Raw genomic sequence first — 17,623 nt, 5'->3', positions numbered from 1 at the left:
TGGGTAAGGAACAGCATTGTCTCCGGTCCGTCCGCCATTTCCTCCTCTCGACCAAAATGTACACACTGATGTTCCCACTCGACCTCCTCACCTCATCTGACCATTGAGAAACCTCAGTGTGTTCCTCTGTGGTCACAAATGTGTGAGGTTAGACAGAGGTGATGAGTTCTCTGCTTGCAAGCTCTCCATACGACCCCTACTCGACCCTTGACTCTTGACCTTTACTCTCAGGGATGTGAACCCGCGGATCGGGGACATCCTCCAGAAACTGGCTCCTTTCCTGAAGATGTACGGCGAATATGTGAAGAACTTTGACACGGCCATGGAGCTGGTGAACACCTGGATGGAGCGCTCGTCACAGTTCAAAGCCATCGTTCACGACATTCAGGTACGGCCTTGCCGAACATGCTCACCAATTCGGATTCCTAGTGGTTCCTAATGGGTTTTAATGTGTTTCTGGTCACATGTTTTAGATTTGTAGTGATAACTAAGGGGCTTTAATGTGTTCTAGTTGTCTCATCCAAGATATTTCTCCTGCTTTCTAATGGGATTTTATGGGATCCTGTGTGTCTTAGAGCATTCTAGTGGTTCGTAATGGTTTTCTGGTGGTCTCATTTTAGAGATTTCTAGTGAATCTAGTAGCCTAATGATTCCAGTATCCATTCAAATCAGAAGAAGCGACAGGGAAATGGTTAATGGAATCCATTAGTGTTTTCTTTCAGCAGGCTGTGAAGTCAGCTCGGACCACGGCCACCACAATAGGTTCTAGAGTTAAAATGAACTGCATTTTCCCTATGCACAAATCTGTACACATGTTCAGAGCACCGTGCTACACTCCTGAGGGCTTGTTGTAGCGCTGGCGGATCACTTTCTCCACCAAAACCTGTCAAATTCTTTTGAATCTGATAAACAGAAGATTACGCAATAATATTTCTTCCCTCCTTTCTTTTCCAGACCAGCTCCTCGGTATATCTGAGAGAAACAGGAAGCCGTGTCTGTTATGTTGTATTTGTAAAAAAAAAATAATAATCACCCATTTCTATGAATTCCCGTGCTCGTTCTTTGAAAGGCTTTGGAAAATATCCCGTGTTTTCGTGTGTGTGGGTGGATGGCGCGGATATGAGAGCATACTCTCCTCAGCGGTTAGTGGAAGCAGGGCCTTCTGTTAAACACTCTGCTGGTCTGGGATGAGTAAGAGCATTACACTTTCTGCAGATGTGTGAAAGACGTGGATTCTCGCCAGCGCCGTCTCGCGCGCAGCTACAACTGGTGTTAATTAGACGCCAGCTTTACTTTATTCACACCCATGCGTTAAAAAAAAAAAAAAAAAGCACGCACAGGATACAATGAAAACGATTCAAAAACACTCAACTGCTTTCGATTTAATTAATGCGGCGTGTTGACAGCAGAACGTTTTAATTAAAAAATAACGAGTGTGCCAACACCTCTGCGCATGATGGAGAATGAATCATCCTCGAGACTTCTTCAGACGATTTTTAGACTAATGAATACTAGTGTAAGCAGAAGCCTTAATGAGAGAGTTACAAGAATACTACTACTACTAATAATAATATTAATAACAATAATAATAATGGCTTTATTTACATCACACTTTTCATGGGGGGAAAAAACAATTTAACGAGACAGAAGTATAAAACAGTGGAAGTAAAAAAAAAAAAGTACAGAATGGGTGGTAATGTCATGGACTTTTCATGTAATAAATACAGTAAATGCAAACTGTTGATCGTCCAAAGAATGGAATTATGCGTCTTGTACACTTGACTTGTTCATGAAGTTGCATTTCAGCTACATAAGCCCTTCATAAATCCTGACAATGACATACGTAAAGGCTTAAAAAAGCTTATGGCAACACGCGTCAGCTGCCATTTAATGCCACAAAACACCTGAGTCAAGCAACATAACATGTTATGAAGCTTTCTGGCCTGACATTACAATGTTATGATAGTCTAATATGACTTTATAGCGCAGTATATTTCTAGTATGTATTTCTGTAAGAGTTTTAGGAATACTATGACAATGACATCAAACTATTTAAATAATGAGGTATATATATATATATATATATATATATATATATATATATATATATACACACACACACATATATATATATATATAAAAAAATTAAAATATATATTTTTATTTATAAAATAAATAATATAATATATATAATATATTAATATATTATAGATTAATAACAATATATAATACATATTTATTATAAATAATAAATATTTTTAATATTTTTAATATAATATAATTTTTAATATAATAATAAATATTTTTAATATAATAAAATATATATTTTTTTGCAGGCCTTGAGTAAAGTGAGAGTCATTTTTCCTTAATTAATTTCTAAGACTTTTATTAACACCTATGACAATGCCATGACACTTTTATGACAGCTATATGTATATTATTTCTTGCCCTTAAGTAGATTTTACTGATTATATGCCCTGAAACTGTACTGACAGAGTTATGTTTATTTCTCTGATGCTGAATTAGCATGAGTTGGTTTGGACGGTTGTCATGCCATATTATATTCATGTCACGTTATATGACTCACGTTAATGACTACAAGTTCTAATGGAAGCAAAGTTAGAAAGTGTTATAATACCCCTATGTCATCTTAAATCTGTAGCTTGGGTGAGAGGTGGAGAGGGTGGAGAGCGGTCTTCATGACGGGTGACGCCTGTTGGGATGCGCCTTTATAACTGCTTATGTCAGTCTTCTCTAGGGCTTAGGTAGTTGTAGTTGTTACGTAGCCTTATAAACACTGAACTTAATTAAGAATGATGTGTATTAGGGCTGGGCTGTATGATGATATAATATAGATATTGTGATAAAGTGTGCCGCAGTTCCTTTTTCTGAGATATTATTACCAGTTTGAAACTCGGATTAGAAGCAACAGATTAGCTGTTAAATTTGTACTGAATGTTTCAAATTGTATTTTTTCACAGTTTGTTGTTTGTTTGTTTTTTTTTTAAATGCAACAACACCATCGTTTTGCCTAATATATATCGTGATACATATTGTTAAAATGTCTTCAAGTATCGTGATATGATATTTTTGTCAATATTGCCCACCCATAATGCATAGTTCTGTTTTTCATAGCTTTCAAATAAGGATGTCTGATGAATCTCTTAAAGCAATAAATTGTAATACTGATTTTTTTCAACGTGAAGAAGGACATTTGTGTGATTTTATCATTTTTTATAATATTTTATTTTTTGTTTTGGACATATTTAGTCTATTTCATCTTTTTTAGTACTAGCAGTTCGCTCTCTGATTGTGTTCAGGAGTTCATACATATCTCCTTCCTCTTGGTATGTGTGTGTGTGTGTGTGTGTGTGTGTGTGTGTGTTCAGAAAGAGGAGATGTGCGGAAACCTCACCCTACAGCACCACATGTTAGAGCCAGTACAGCGGATCCCTCGCTATGAGCTCCTGCTGAAGGACTACCTGCACCGGCTGCCCGAGGACGCTGAGGACTTTAAAGATGCGCAGAGTGAGTTTGTGTGTGTGTGTGTGTGTGTGTGTGTGTGAGAGAGAGAGAGAGAGAGAGAGAGAGAGAAAGCGAGAGCGCTCTGTGTTCCTGCAGGCTCCGCTAACTGTAAACAGACCTCCAGCTGCTTTTACTGGTGGTAGACATTGGCTGTTTCTTTGTACCCAGAATGCAAAGAGCCAGGCTTGTGTTACTGGGAAAAGTTTTCTTGCCAAGTTACCATGCATGGATAGGCGCGAAGCTGAGCACTTGACATTCATGCTGAAAAATCCAGCTTGGGACCAGCTACCAGATGCCAAAATACAGGCCACGCTAGTAGTGCATCATTATACAGAATCTGTTTCAGGAAAATGCCAGAAGAGTAACATAATTAGTTACACAATTCACAATAATAATGAAGCTGGAAAATACAGACAGTGAACGCAAGACTGATTTTCAGTGAGGTTTCATGCTAACAGCTTCCCCTTGACTTAAAGTAATTGCTGACTAGCCAGATGAAAACAACAAACCTTTATTTCAGGCACTGCTTATATGAACGAACGAATTAAAAGTTAAAAACTGCAGTATCTCCTGTAGTTCTCATCTTATTTAGGTTCAAATCGGATTTTAGCAACTCCGTTTAGTTGAAAGAAAGAACTGAAAACAGTTATATGTTGTCTCATACGCCATGGAAACGCCGCTGCAATAAATCATGAATTTCTATGGTCTATGAATTTGTTGTCGTTGGAAACACACAGCTGACTCGTCCTTTAGGTTTCAATAGAATCAAGAACTTGTCTTCAACTATTTTAAATATTCTTAGTGCGTTCGTTCTTTGTAAGCAGACGAAAATGCGAGTACGGAAGAGTTTGTTCCAGAACAAGAATTTGATTTGGCTGAAGGGAATAGAGTACTGCTAGTAAATGTGAAATGGGGCAGTGATTACAAGGTATTAAAAAAATATTCTTTAAAATCGTGCCAGGCATTCATTCGTACTTACAGTACATTTTACTAAACACTTTTATGAGACAACAGAGTAATAAAGTGGAATTATACTTTATAACTTTATATTAAGTGGGTTCTCTACTACTACAACTACTAATACTACTATTACTAACACTACAACTACTCCTGCTTCTTCTAATACTACTACTACTACTAATAATACTATAACTACCACTAATACTACAACAACAACAACTACTTCTACTACTACTACTGCTTCTTCTAATACTACTATTCTACTACAACTACTACTACTGCTTCTATTAATACTATAACTACTACTAATACTGCTTCTACTAATAATACTACAACTACTACTACAAATACTAATATTACAACTACTAATGCTACTATTATACTACTACTACTACTACTACTGCTTCTACTAATACTATAACAACTACTACTGCTACTAATACAACGACAGCAACTACTAATACTACTATTCTACTACAACTACTACTACTGCTTCTATAAATACTATAAGTACTACTACTGCTTCTACTAATACTACAACTACTACTGCTTCTAATGCTACTACTACTACTGTACTACAACGGCTTCTCCTAATACTAATATTACAACTACTAATACTACTATTCTACTACAACAACAACTGCTAATACTACAAGTACTACTACTACTGCTACTAATACTACTACTACGGCTTCTCCTAATACTAATATTACAACCACAACAACTAATACTACTACTAATTCTACTACTACAACTACAACTACTACTACTACAACAGCTAATACTAATTCTACACCTACTACTGCTTCTCCTGATACTAATATTACAACTACTAATACTACTATTCCACTACGACAACAACTGCTACTACTTCTACTAATACTACAACTACTACTACTCCTAATAATACTACAGCTGGTATTACTACTACTACTACTACAGCTAATACTACAACCACTACTAGTACATCTAATACTTCTACAACTGCTACTACTAATAATAACTTTCTTTAAAACTAATACAGTGTTTTACACATCTTATATTTAATTATATCTTATATAAAACCCCACATCTTATATTTGACCCATATACATATTGCTTTAGTGCTTCCGTGGGTGAGGTCCCCCCACGCCCCATTTCCCCCGCCCACCAGCCAGCTCTCCACTATCATACAACATAGATTCCTTTTTTTCACTCCTAAAATAAAAATGTGTCATTTCTCTCCATCAGAATCATTGGAGCTGATTGCTACAGCAGCCGAGCATTCCAATGCAGCCATTAGGAAAATGGTGAGTAGATGTTCCAAAACCCAACCCACACACACACTTGCGCGCGCACACGCGTCTCTGGAAGTGTATGTATGAGCCGTGAGGCCTACGTGTGCTGAACTCAACGACATCACCCTAAACTTCCTCTCCACACTGTTTCCCAGCACTGATAAAGTGTTTGCGCTGAGAGCTCACACTGCCACTTAGCTGAGCTACTTTGTAATTAGAGATGGCCATCATTTTCATGAGCAGAGGGACGTCCAGAGTCTGTCATTTAGGGCTGCTAATTGCCAGTGCTCGGCTTTCACAGTCTGTGCTCTGTGAGAGAAAATCACTCAAACTGGCAGCATCAAATGTGCCGCCCTGATTAGCACAAATCGCTTCTTACCTTTTTATTTATTTATTTATTTTTATTTCTTTTCAAAGGTGATGCTTTTAAAGCATTATTCTCGTGGAAATATGACTTACATGTCATTAATGCGTCGTGCTTTACAAGCTTGTGCGCCTTTGTACTATGTTTTGTGCTCCTCAGGAGCGCATGAGGAAGTTGTTGAAGGCGTATGAGCTGCTCGGGGGAGAGGAGGACATTGTGAACCCGACGAATGAACTCATTAAGGAGGGACACATCCTCAAACTGTCGGCCAAGAACGGAACCTCGCAGGACAGATACCTTATACTGGTGAGGGGTCTGTGCCAAAAAGTTTCAAAATACGTTCTTTCTCAGCGCTTGGCATTAAACTATGACTTGTCTTTATATCTCTCTATAGTTCAATGACAGGTTGCTGTACTGTGTCCCTAAACTCAGACTGATCGGACAGAAATTTGGAGTGCGGGCGCGGATTGATGTAGACGGCATGGAGGTTTGTACAGATAATTTTTTCAAAAATACGACGTGTCATTCTTCAGTTAATAAAGAATTGTTAGCGTTGATAAATTGACAACTTTCATACACAAGTTTCGGCACCAACTAGAGTGTCTTATAGTCCAGAAAATATGATACTGAAGGTAATTGCCATTATTTGCTGAGGTGGGTTAACTCATCATTGTGTTTCACAGCTGAAAGAGACGAGCAGTATGAACGTGCCGCGGACATTTCTGGTGTCGGGAAAACAGCGCTCTCTCGAACTACAGGCCAGGTGAGTTTACCAGAGCAACACACTCACAGCTATAAGACGGTCAATATGGTCGAGTTCACAAAACATTTCAGTCCAAAAACGCGTTAAAATCTGTTGCTAGATTTTTTATAGGACGTGAATAAGCATGTGAGGGTGCACAGTGGCTTAGTGGATAGCACGTTCGCCTCACACCTCCAGGGTCGGGGTTCGATTCCCACCGTGGCCCTGTGTGTGCGGAGTTTGCATGTTCTCTCCGTGCTGCGGGGGTTTCCTCCGGGTACTCCGGTTTCCTCCCCCAGTCCAAAGACATGCATGGTAGGCTGATTGGCGTGTCCAAAGTGTCCGTGGTGTATGAATGGGTGTGTGAATGTGCCCTGCGATGGATTGGCACCCTGTCCAGGGTGTACCCCGCCTTGTGCCCGATGCTCCCTAGGACAGGCTCCAGGTTTCCCCTTGACCCTGAAAAGGATAAGCGGTATAGAAGATTAATGGATGGAATAATCATGTGAATTAAACACTACTGAGGGCACTACTGACTGTGTGTTCAATCTCTTTTCATATAGGACTGAAGAAGAAAAGAAAGACTGGATTCAGGTGAGCACCTGCTACAAGTCACATTTTTGACTCGGCAGAAATCTCCGCCCCCCTCCTTGTTTTTTTTTAATGCTGCTTATGATTTTTATTTCTATGGCTCATGCTACATCTCCTATTTGTGTTTCTCAGGCAATCCAGGCCACTATCCAAAGGCATGAGCAGAGTGTGGAGACGTTCAGGATGCTGAACTGTTCGGTGCGTGAAGACGACTGCACGCCCCCCAACTCTCCGGTGAGATGCCAGCTTCGAATCTGTTTTTGTACTTATAACATCAGTTTGTGTTTATTTCACTTTTTCTGCTTGAGACTGTATGATGCACATCTCGATGAGTGATCCAGTCTGTTTAAAAAATATTTCTTTAAAGTAGCCAGCTATTCGATATAATATGAATAAGAGCTGTTTTGATGTGACACAATGTCATCATGCCTCCTTCACTGAGAATGACAGACAGAAAGGCCACGCCTCTTTCATGAGACTGACAGGCATAAAGGCTACACCTCCTTGAGTGAGACTGACAGGCATAGAGGCCATGCCTCCTTCAGTGAGACTGACAGGCACAGAGGTCACACCTCCTTCACTGAGAATGACTGACTGAAAGGCCACACCTCCTTCAGTGAGACTGACAGACAGAAAGGCCACATCTCCTTCAGTGAGACTGACAGACAGAAAGGCAACATCTCCTTCAGTGAGACTGACGGACAGAAAGGCCACATCTCCTTCAGTGAGACTGACGGACAGAAAGGCAACATCTTCAGTGAGACTGACACTCACAGAGGCCACACCTCCTTCACTGAGAATGACAGGCACAGAGGCCACACCACTTTTAGTGAAACTGACAGACAGAAAGGCCCCGCCTCCTTTACTATAATTGACAGACACCAAGGAGCCTAGAGGGGTAGAGAGTGGGAGAAACACTGCCAAAGGAAATTATTTAGATACAATTTTCCAATAAAACACATAAAAACGGTCATAAAAAATAAGTAGTAATGTGGAATTTGACTTGGATTGATTCAGTCATGATTGCTTGCCTATTTTTGCCCGAGACCAGCTGTTTTAAATCAGAACAGCTGTATCATAGACACAGTTATTTTCACACGTCTAATTTCACCACCGTCTCTCTTTCTGCTTCAGAACTGCACAGAGCTGGGAAAGCGTGCGCCCACTCCGATCCGGGAAAAAGAAGTCACGCTGTGTATGAAGTGCCAGGAGCCGTTCAACTCCATCACCAAGCGACGCCACCACTGCAAAGCATGCGGACACGTGAGTGTTAACGTAAACACACGACACGCCGTTCTCACCAACCTGAGGCAAAGACAGAACGACTAGTTAACACCAGCGAGTCCAAACCTCACAACCTTCTAGATTTGGAAATCTCCAGAGCGTTCTCCTCTTGTCCACACCAGTTCATTCCATTTCTCAGTTGTAAAATGTTTGTGAGTATCGGAAAAATCCTGGATAACAGGAGACGAATGACATCCGGCATCTCGTTTCCAGGTGGTGTGCGGAAAATGCTCGGAATTCCGCGCCCGGTTGTTGTACGATAACAATCGAGCGAACCGTGTGTGTATAGACTGCTATACGACTCTGGTGGGAGTCCCGCCCTCTCCGGCCAGCTTGACCAATATCACTCACAGAAGACGCTCCATTCTAGAGGTAAGCCGCAGAGGACATGACGATTTCAAACAACCATGAGTGCTCTTTGAAATTCAAAAGAACATAAAGTTTACTCCAGGTTTGAGTAAATCATCGCTTTGAGACGCTTTGGGAAAAGTTACGCTATGCTAACTAATATAAACTAATACAACGAATATACTGTATATAACCTGTACTAACTAGTTCAACGTGGAGCTATGGAGTGAATACAGTTGAACCTTTGACCGTATTTGGGTTAAAGAATAAATAAGTGCATGAGTGACAATGTCACTCATGGGATCAGTGGTTAAGGCTTTGACATATTCATTAGGTTGTGATGAGTCAAATCCCAGCACCGACAAGCTGACACGGGTGGAAATACACCCTGAAGGGGATGCCAGTTCATCTCTGGGCACCCTGCACACACACGTTCACGAACTCATTCGCACTCTAGGGGTAGTTTAATATAGCCAGTCCGTCTAGGAGGAAACCGGAAAACCTGGAGGACACCCACACGGGCCTCCTATGAACTTCCATACAGAGAGGATCCCAAGCTCAGATTCAAGCAGGGAATCCTGGAGCCTGCCCTAGTCGGATATGTTTGAGGACGTTGCTCTACTGTGCCCCATCCAGGGTGGATTCCCGTCTCTCACCCAGTGTTCCTAGTTATATGCTTCGGATCCCCCACAACCCTGTCCAGGATAAAGCGTTTAATAAAGATAACTCTGATATGTCTAAGAACGTTGTTCAAGTCTGATCTGTTTTTAACAACCGATGTTTTTCCCTGTGTGCTGCAGAAACAGGCCTCTGTGGCGGCGGAGAACAGTGTCCTCTGCAGCTTCCTGCACCACATGGAGAAGGGCAGTGGCCGCGGCTGGCAGAAGGCCTGGTTTGTCGTCCCCGAAAATGAACCCCTGGTGCTTTACATTTATGGTGCTCCACAGGTGGGAAATCAGCTCAACCGTTATACTGTGTCTCGCATAGTTTATAGTCCTGACACTCCCTCCATACTGGTTTCTCTCACTGTCTCACTCTTTTTCTCCTCTCTGTTGATTTTGGGAAGTCTAGGAACGCACCTACTCACTGAGACTAGACTTTTATTCCACGGCACTATTTAATTCTTGATTCTGATAGGTCCAGAAGTGGATGCTCAGTAATATGCATATTTTTGTCTTATTAAAAAAAAAGAAGAAGAAGAAACACCCCCCCCACAAAAAAAAAAAAAAAAAAATTTTTTAAATTAACAACTGTTATAAATGAAATATGTATAGCTGCTGTAATATAAGCGATAACAGGAACTAGCTTATCTTTAATGAATAAAAGATCAAGCTTCTGTGGTATAATTCCTGTCACCACCACGTCATTGATTATTTTTCTTTAACCGCACATCACGAGTGTTATATTCTTTACTCACTGATGTAATGTTTGGTTTACGTGCAGGTCAAGGGTCGTTATACTTTATATTAAAGTAATTATGTACCAACCTGTATTAATTTCTATTCTAATGGTCCCCTCGTCTCTTGTCTCTGCTTGCCGTGATGAGCAGGATGTGAAGGCCCAGCGCAGCATCCCTCTCATTGGCTTCGAAGTCTCTCTCCCTGAGTCATGTGACCGTCTGGAGCGGCGCTACGCCTTCAAAATGAGCCAGAGTCACCTGACTGTTTACTTTAGCGCTGATGGGGAGGAGCTCCAACGCCGCTGGATGGAGGTGCTCTCCAGAGCCGGGAGAGGGGAGGAACTACAAGTGCACGGTCCAATCTCGGAGGCTCTGGAAGAAGAAGCGGAGGAACCGAGCCCTCTAGGAGAAAGCACATGATTGGTTTATTAAATCTCTCTCTCTCTTTTTTTTTTCTCTTTTTTTTTTTGCACACACAAAACTGTACAAATGTGACGAGAAGGACAGTTATCTGCCGTAAATACATACACAGTTTGACGTGCACACACAAACACAAACACACAGACACAAACTTACACACACACACACACACACACACTTTCACAACTTTTACACAAACCTGTTCTAATTGTCAATCGTAAGTTGCATGAAATATCTACAGGTACGTTTCTCTGTGTATTGCTCATCCTCCGTGAGCGTGATCAGCCCTGCACATGGTGCGTCAAACGCCGTGTCGGTATAGTCACCCTGCTTAATATCGTCTCTCCGCCTCCGCAGCTGAAGAGTTCTCTGTTAGATAGATCTGCTCTTTTTTTTCCCCCCAGAAAAAAAAACATTGCTGTGCTGTTTTAAATGACTGATTTCTTTACCGGGGTTTCATTGCTTGCAAACTTGTCGTTTTGGGAGAAGACGGTGTGATCAGGCCACTACGTATCAAACGTGAACAGAGTCAGAATAGCGAAGCCCGTGGCGTGATGGACAGCATTTCCTCTGTAAGGCTTACAGTTTTATAACGAGCAATCCAGTAATGCAGATAAACAGGAATCGTATCTAAAAATGAAAGAACTGTCTCGAAGGTGTATCGTTTTCTTTTATGACTATAGTATGCAGGGTATCCCATTCATTTTATTTATTTATTTTTTTTAAACGGCAAAAACAAAAGCTTCTATTTACAGAACTTGCGCACAGTTTTCTCAATACACATCTTGAGTAATGTGCAACGTACAAATATACATTAATCCTATGATGCTGAACTTATGGGACACGTTTTACAGTAATATACAATATATAACATATATACAGTATATATTACACTTTAGATGGGTCAAAGAGTTTACACTGTCACACTGTATAACGACAATATTTTATATTATACATTTATAAATAAACCATTTTTTAAAATTGACTCAAAGAATACAATTCTATATACCGTATGTCTAGAAACTGCAGATATTAATAGTACTTTAAATCTATCACAAGAACGTCGAGGAGATAAACAGAGAACAAAGTATCGCTGCAAAAGTGATGGATTTTCAAATCGAACAGGTTTTTTTTTTTTTTTTTGCTGGTATATAATTCTTACAGTTTGATTTTTTTTGTACGTTTTATCCACGTAGTAGAACCAAAACCAAATGGTTTATTTGCCTGTCGACATGGGCAGTGGTGAGCTGAATTTGTGTTCATTCCGATTAAAATCAGTCCCTCGGGGGTTTTGCGATCGCAGAAATGAACGCAAAATCAAGGAAACGCCACAATATTCGGAAGAGATTTTTCGAAATCACCGCAGATTTTCCGTAGATTCGGCCCGAGACGCGTCATGTGACGTCATCACGACGCGCATTCGATCCCTCAAACCCTCGTCGATTCACATGCGTCAAACGTGAGTACCGCTAAAAGGTCTCGTTGACCAGCAAACATCGCTGTGAAAGGCCGTGCAAATCAATCTCGTGCAATTGCAATTTTGCCAATACAAGTAGTTTTCTACAACAACAAAAAAAACAACAACGGAAAACTGAAAAAAGCCGCAGCAAAACCAAGCACTGATGGCCTCAACAATCACAAAAATACTCCGCAAAGTATGTCACGTAGACCCATATACATTACAGTAATATATACTGCGTATATGATTATATACACACTACGTTTATAATAGTACATGAATTATATCAGCTTCCTTTATTTAGTGATAAAATTCAGGAATTTGTACGTATGTGTATTCCTGACGTCTTCAATATTCCATATTCAGTATGACTAGCGTTGAATTCATATTGGAGTAACAAATATCATTTTAAAGACCTGTCTAGGGTGTACAAAAATGAAATCTCTTGTGCCGGTCGGAGGACTTGTATCTCTGCTGAAATTTGTCAGGTTGACCTTTTCCGCTGACTTAGCATCTGTTTCTCACAGACAAACCCCCAGCCATAAACTTAACCAGGGGAAAATAGACAACCTTTAGCATCAGATTAGCTCCATTGTGCCACTCGGTGGACATTTAATGCACTGCGACCTTCCAATGTTTGGCTTAATACAATATCAACAAAAGGAGAACCTGCTAAAATGTAGCATTGACAAAACTGTTATATGACTCAATCAAACAATAGGGCTCTAAATCACAGCGCGAATACAATTTCTCCTTTGAGATGAAAAATGGACTATTAGTAAGATTTTTGTAGAGTATGCAGTAGTGTTTGATTAGATTTCAATACTGGGAGACTTTGTAGATTGAGAGAGAGAGAGAGAGAATGTTGTCACGAAGCTGACTAATTTTTAATTTGTGAAATTTCTCGCTTATTAATGTAAACATGGGGTTTTTGATAAGAACCTTGAGAGTATATATAACTAAAACATGGCGAAGGGTTCGATGATACTATTGCGCATTTTAAGCAGTGTTGTATTTGTGTATGAAAAGTGGTCAAAGATACAAAATTTCGTTTGTAAATATATAATTTATTGCTCAGAACCCAGTTTTGTGGGTCAGGTGTTATCTCCGAGCTTGATGTTAAATTCATTACGTGCCGTTTGGATCGACATCAGAGCATCCTGTGGAGAGCGTGTGACTCGTGTCTTGTTTTTTTTTGTTTCGTTTTTTTTTAAACACCTTTTATTCTTGGCTCAAAAAGTCGATACGTTGTGTTTCGATCTCGTTTCAAACGTGCCAGCGTGATAGGGTCGAGTTCCGGCTCGTGCCGGACTGCTAAAACTATTTGTGCTGTTGGGAAATGTTCTTGATCTTGCTCTCCGTTTGTCAGAAAACACTTCGCTTCATTCAGGATAGTCAGCCACATTTTATATTTCAGTGACTTTTCAGTGTCGCCTGAGTGTCTTTCACTGAAGTTCTTAACAATGATGTCAAAAAAAGAAAAGAAAAAAAAATAAGAAATAGAGTAATTACATGAGCAGTGGACTGTTTACCATATTTTCCAGACCGTTAAAAGGTTTACCGTATTTCCTGGACTAAAAGTCATGCTTCGACCTGTATATCGTCACTGTGCGTTAAACTTTACAAACGCAAATCTCGAAACCAGCCGATTCTGATGAAAAGATGAATCGCTCTCAGACTACACACTAGACTCACTCTAGTGAGTATGGAAAAGCGACACACGCGAGGATGTATTGCTTTTCATTTGTGACCTGAGGACAAATATTGTGAGCTGTGTGTATTTTAGCACACCGATTAAATCGAGGGTTCAGCGCAGTCAGTGAGAATCTATAAAGTGCGTTCCTTTATATATGCGAAGCTCCCTGGAAAATGATGCTTTTACAATCCCTCTCTCTAATTACAGCCACGTCCCCGTGTACAGTTTAGGGCTGTGATCGGACAGTGATTGCATTTCAGTGTATTGTGAGTACGACGTAGTAGGCAGGGAAGCGCAGTACTGGTAATAATATTCACTGTATTGCACTTAATTCTTTAAAAAGACGACATGAAGTGCAAATACACAACAGTGCACTTTGTGGTGCACGTTCCTCATGTTATGAATGAAAAGCAATGCCACCTATGTATTACGGCATATATAAATATGTAGATATAATTTCAACACATAGCCTATGTTTCATTTAGAGGTATGTGTGTTATACCCTGGTGTGACTTACTGTCCAGAAACTACGGTAATCGTGTTAGAGAAGGAGATCCGTGCGTTTTTCTCCTTGAATGTCCGTATGTGTGCGAGTTCATACATCATATTCATCATCAGCTGAGCCTGCCACTTGTTCACCTCCAGCATCCGACTCCTACAAAAATCTGCGTTTACCTGTTTGTAGGGTTTTTCATCTTCATTACACCGTCATTCATTCTGCCATTCCTTCTTACATATATTTCCTTTTTTTTACATTTGACTTTTTGTTGTAGAAAAAAAATAAGCTTTTTTGCCAAAGTATACTGCAGGAGAGATTTATTACTGTGTGTTGTGTTTATCTACGTGTTATTGTTTTTTTTTAGTTTTTTTTTTTTTTTTACTACACATATTTATTGTTTTTGGGTTGTTGTTTTTTTAATACTTTCGTATAGTTCTTGCTCTGAGAACTGAACAGCAAGAACGACTGTGTGCAGATCAGAGCAGATTCGTCATGACTACGAAACAGCAAAATTCTCAAAATCAACAGGTTTAACAGGAGTTTGCTCCTGTTCAACACTAAACTCATTTGAGGTGTCAGGATGCAAGATTCGATTTTATAGCCTGCTTCAGTGGAACACTGAAGTGTAGCATTTTTTTTTTTTCTTCGTTTTTTTCACACAAGCATCTCAACACGGCCGTACCAACTGCACATTTAACAACATGCTGTCAGAAGATCTGATATTTCTCTGCTTTGGAGATGATTTTACGAACGAGCACTTGGACAGGACCAATCAAGGTTTCTTCCACTTTAAGGCAGGCAAAGTGTCTAGAGAAAGCGGTGCATGAAGTTGATCGCTAACATACCCATATCCTTTTTGATCTTGATTTTATCCTGCAGACGTGAAGAAAGAAGAGTTAAATTGAAGCAGACATTATGGATGTTCTCCGGGTTCTGTTTTTAATCTCTCCGAACGATTCCCGGTGATTAAGACAACATCCCTCACTACTACATTTATCTCTAGACCACATGGCCGTCTGATTTAGTTTTGTGACGGATTAATCGCTGGCATCTTGCCTCTCTCAAAATAGAAAGGTTTAGTTTGGCTTAACGTTGTGGGGGGGAGTGTACTGAGGTTCAGTTTCATCAACGAGGTCGCCTCCGCTTTCTGACGTCATCGCCATCATCAGAGACGACCCGACCCAATGTTTTTAGAGATAAAACCGTATGCCTGTGTTGACTTGTTTAGAAAAAAAGAAGAAGCTCCAAATGTCTTGACAGCACTAACTTTTGCGTTATGCGAAAAGTGTCGTTTATGTTTGTCAAAATCACTACGTTGCATCATTATTTTTTTTTTCTTACCGCCATCATGGAATCTGTATAAATTTGCTGTACACATGATGAGTATTACTGTTATTACAAGTACTATTCTAATTATTATCGTTAATTATATTAGTGGCAGGCCACTGGGTACCATTGTATGTTGATAACCCAATGAAAATCTGTGCAAGATCATGAAAATGTTTATGAATTAAAGGAATAATAAAAAAAAAAAAAAAAACTTGTGTGTTTAGTTTCAGTTCAGATATTTTGACTACTTTTGCAACCTGAACAATACAAGATATGAGTCATCATTAAGCACAACTGACAGGAGACTTTTATCTAGTCATTACACATTTTACTGATCTGAATACATTCTATTTGGAGAGGTATGTTACAAATATTACACACAGTACTGGTTTTTAAAGATATAATGATTTATTGGTATGCAGAGGGGGCGAACGGTGGCTTGGTGGTTAGCACATTCGCCTCACGCCTCCAGGGTTGGGGGTTTCATGTGGGGGTTTGCATATCCTCCCCATGCTGCGGGGGTTTCCTCCGGGTACTCCGGTTTCCGCCCAAAGACATGCATGGTAGGCTGACTGGTGTGTCCGTAGTGTATGAATGGGTGTGTGATTATGTATGTGATTGTGCCCTGCGATGGATTGGCACCCTGTCCAGGGTGTACCCGCCTTGTGCCCGATGCTCCCTGGAATGGGCTTCAGGTTCCCCGTGACCCTGTAGGATAAATGGTATAGAAAATGGATGGATGGATGGTATGCAGAGGGCTACATATAGGAGATTATATATATATATATATATATATATATATATATATATATATATATATATATATTTACAAATAATAACAGGTATGTAGTAGATTAGAGATATAGATATATGACTGAATCAATGACTAATTTATTGTCATATATATATATATATATATATATATATATATATATATATATATATATATATACATACATACATACATACATATAATGTAGTACAGTGGAACATGCATTTTTACAATGAAAATACTACTAGTACTATGATGATAATAATTAATACATTATTGTATAAAAGATTAAAAAATAATGTACACAGTACACAGAAGTCTTTCTACATTTTTATCTAATTGGATGATGAAATTTTTTGTGAAATTGAATCAAACACGGGGTCCTTCTAATACTTGCCTGGAACGAGTACTTTCGCTCTTCGCCGGATTGGTGGAAAAGAAACAAAACCCCGCCCACGCTCACTGCTATTGGTCAACACGGCTGTCTGTCCAGGCTCTGGCGATCACTCGTCCGTAGTGATGTCACTTCAGGGATTTTCCGTCTTCACAACGATATCAGCCGGGTTGTTCGACTCCAGAAATGATGGAGTCGACTCCAAGAGTCGATTCTGCACGGAGTCGGTTCGTTCTGCACGTTTTGTCCATTCATGTGAATGATAATCACCGTTGCTTATCAAACTTCATCTTTTGGGATTGATTAATTGTTGTAAAGAGAGAGAGAGAGAGAGAAAAAGTCTGTCTAAAATTAATTTCACGAAAACATTAATCACGAACAGCCGATGCTAACTCCGAGTTAGCATTATAAACGTGTACCCGAATCTCCTCTCATCTTAAGATTTACTGGGTACTATTATTTATTTAATTAATTGATTAATTAATAATAAATAAAAAAAAAACAAGCTTCGCATTTGATAATGCTTTCACTTTGGTTTATTTTTTTACTTTTTATTATTTATTT

At 39.6% G+C, this 17,623-nt stretch overlaps 1 protein-coding gene across 2 annotated transcripts in view; it reads left to right on the top strand.

Annotated features, from left to right (window-relative positions):
* The window catches only part of fgd1 (FYVE, RhoGEF and PH domain containing 1), a 54,274-nt gene extending 38,170 nt beyond the window's left edge, over positions 1-16,104 (top strand). The window contains exons 6-17 of one of the 2 annotated variants that reach the window (XM_017468996.3): positions 232-388; positions 3,390-3,528; positions 5,716-5,774; positions 6,286-6,432; positions 6,521-6,613; positions 6,810-6,889; positions 7,432-7,462; positions 7,592-7,693; positions 8,594-8,722; positions 8,957-9,115; positions 9,892-10,038; positions 10,641-16,104. In XM_017468996.3, the coding sequence (XP_017324485.1) occupies positions 232-388; positions 3,390-3,528; positions 5,716-5,774; positions 6,286-6,432; positions 6,521-6,613; positions 6,810-6,889; positions 7,432-7,462; positions 7,592-7,693; positions 8,594-8,722; positions 8,957-9,115; positions 9,892-10,038; positions 10,641-10,910 (1,513 nt within the window). In that variant the 3' untranslated portion in view covers positions 10,911-16,104. The remainder of the gene's footprint in view (positions 1-231; positions 389-3,389; positions 3,529-5,715; positions 5,775-6,285; positions 6,433-6,520; positions 6,614-6,809; positions 6,890-7,431; positions 7,463-7,591; positions 7,694-8,593; positions 8,723-8,956; positions 9,116-9,891; positions 10,039-10,640) is intronic. The other variant, XM_047155732.2, reaches the window with a different exon arrangement.
* The last annotated feature ends 1,519 nt before the right edge of the window (positions 16,105-17,623 follow it).

Source organism: Ictalurus punctatus, chromosome 5 (genome assembly GCF_001660625.3).
Source record: "Ictalurus punctatus breed USDA103 chromosome 5, Coco_2.0, whole genome shotgun sequence".
Classification (NCBI taxonomy): domain Eukaryota; kingdom Metazoa; phylum Chordata; class Actinopteri; order Siluriformes; family Ictaluridae; genus Ictalurus; species Ictalurus punctatus.
The sequence above is the reverse complement of the archived record's forward strand: the minus strand, read 5'-3'. Positions and strand labels throughout refer to the sequence as shown.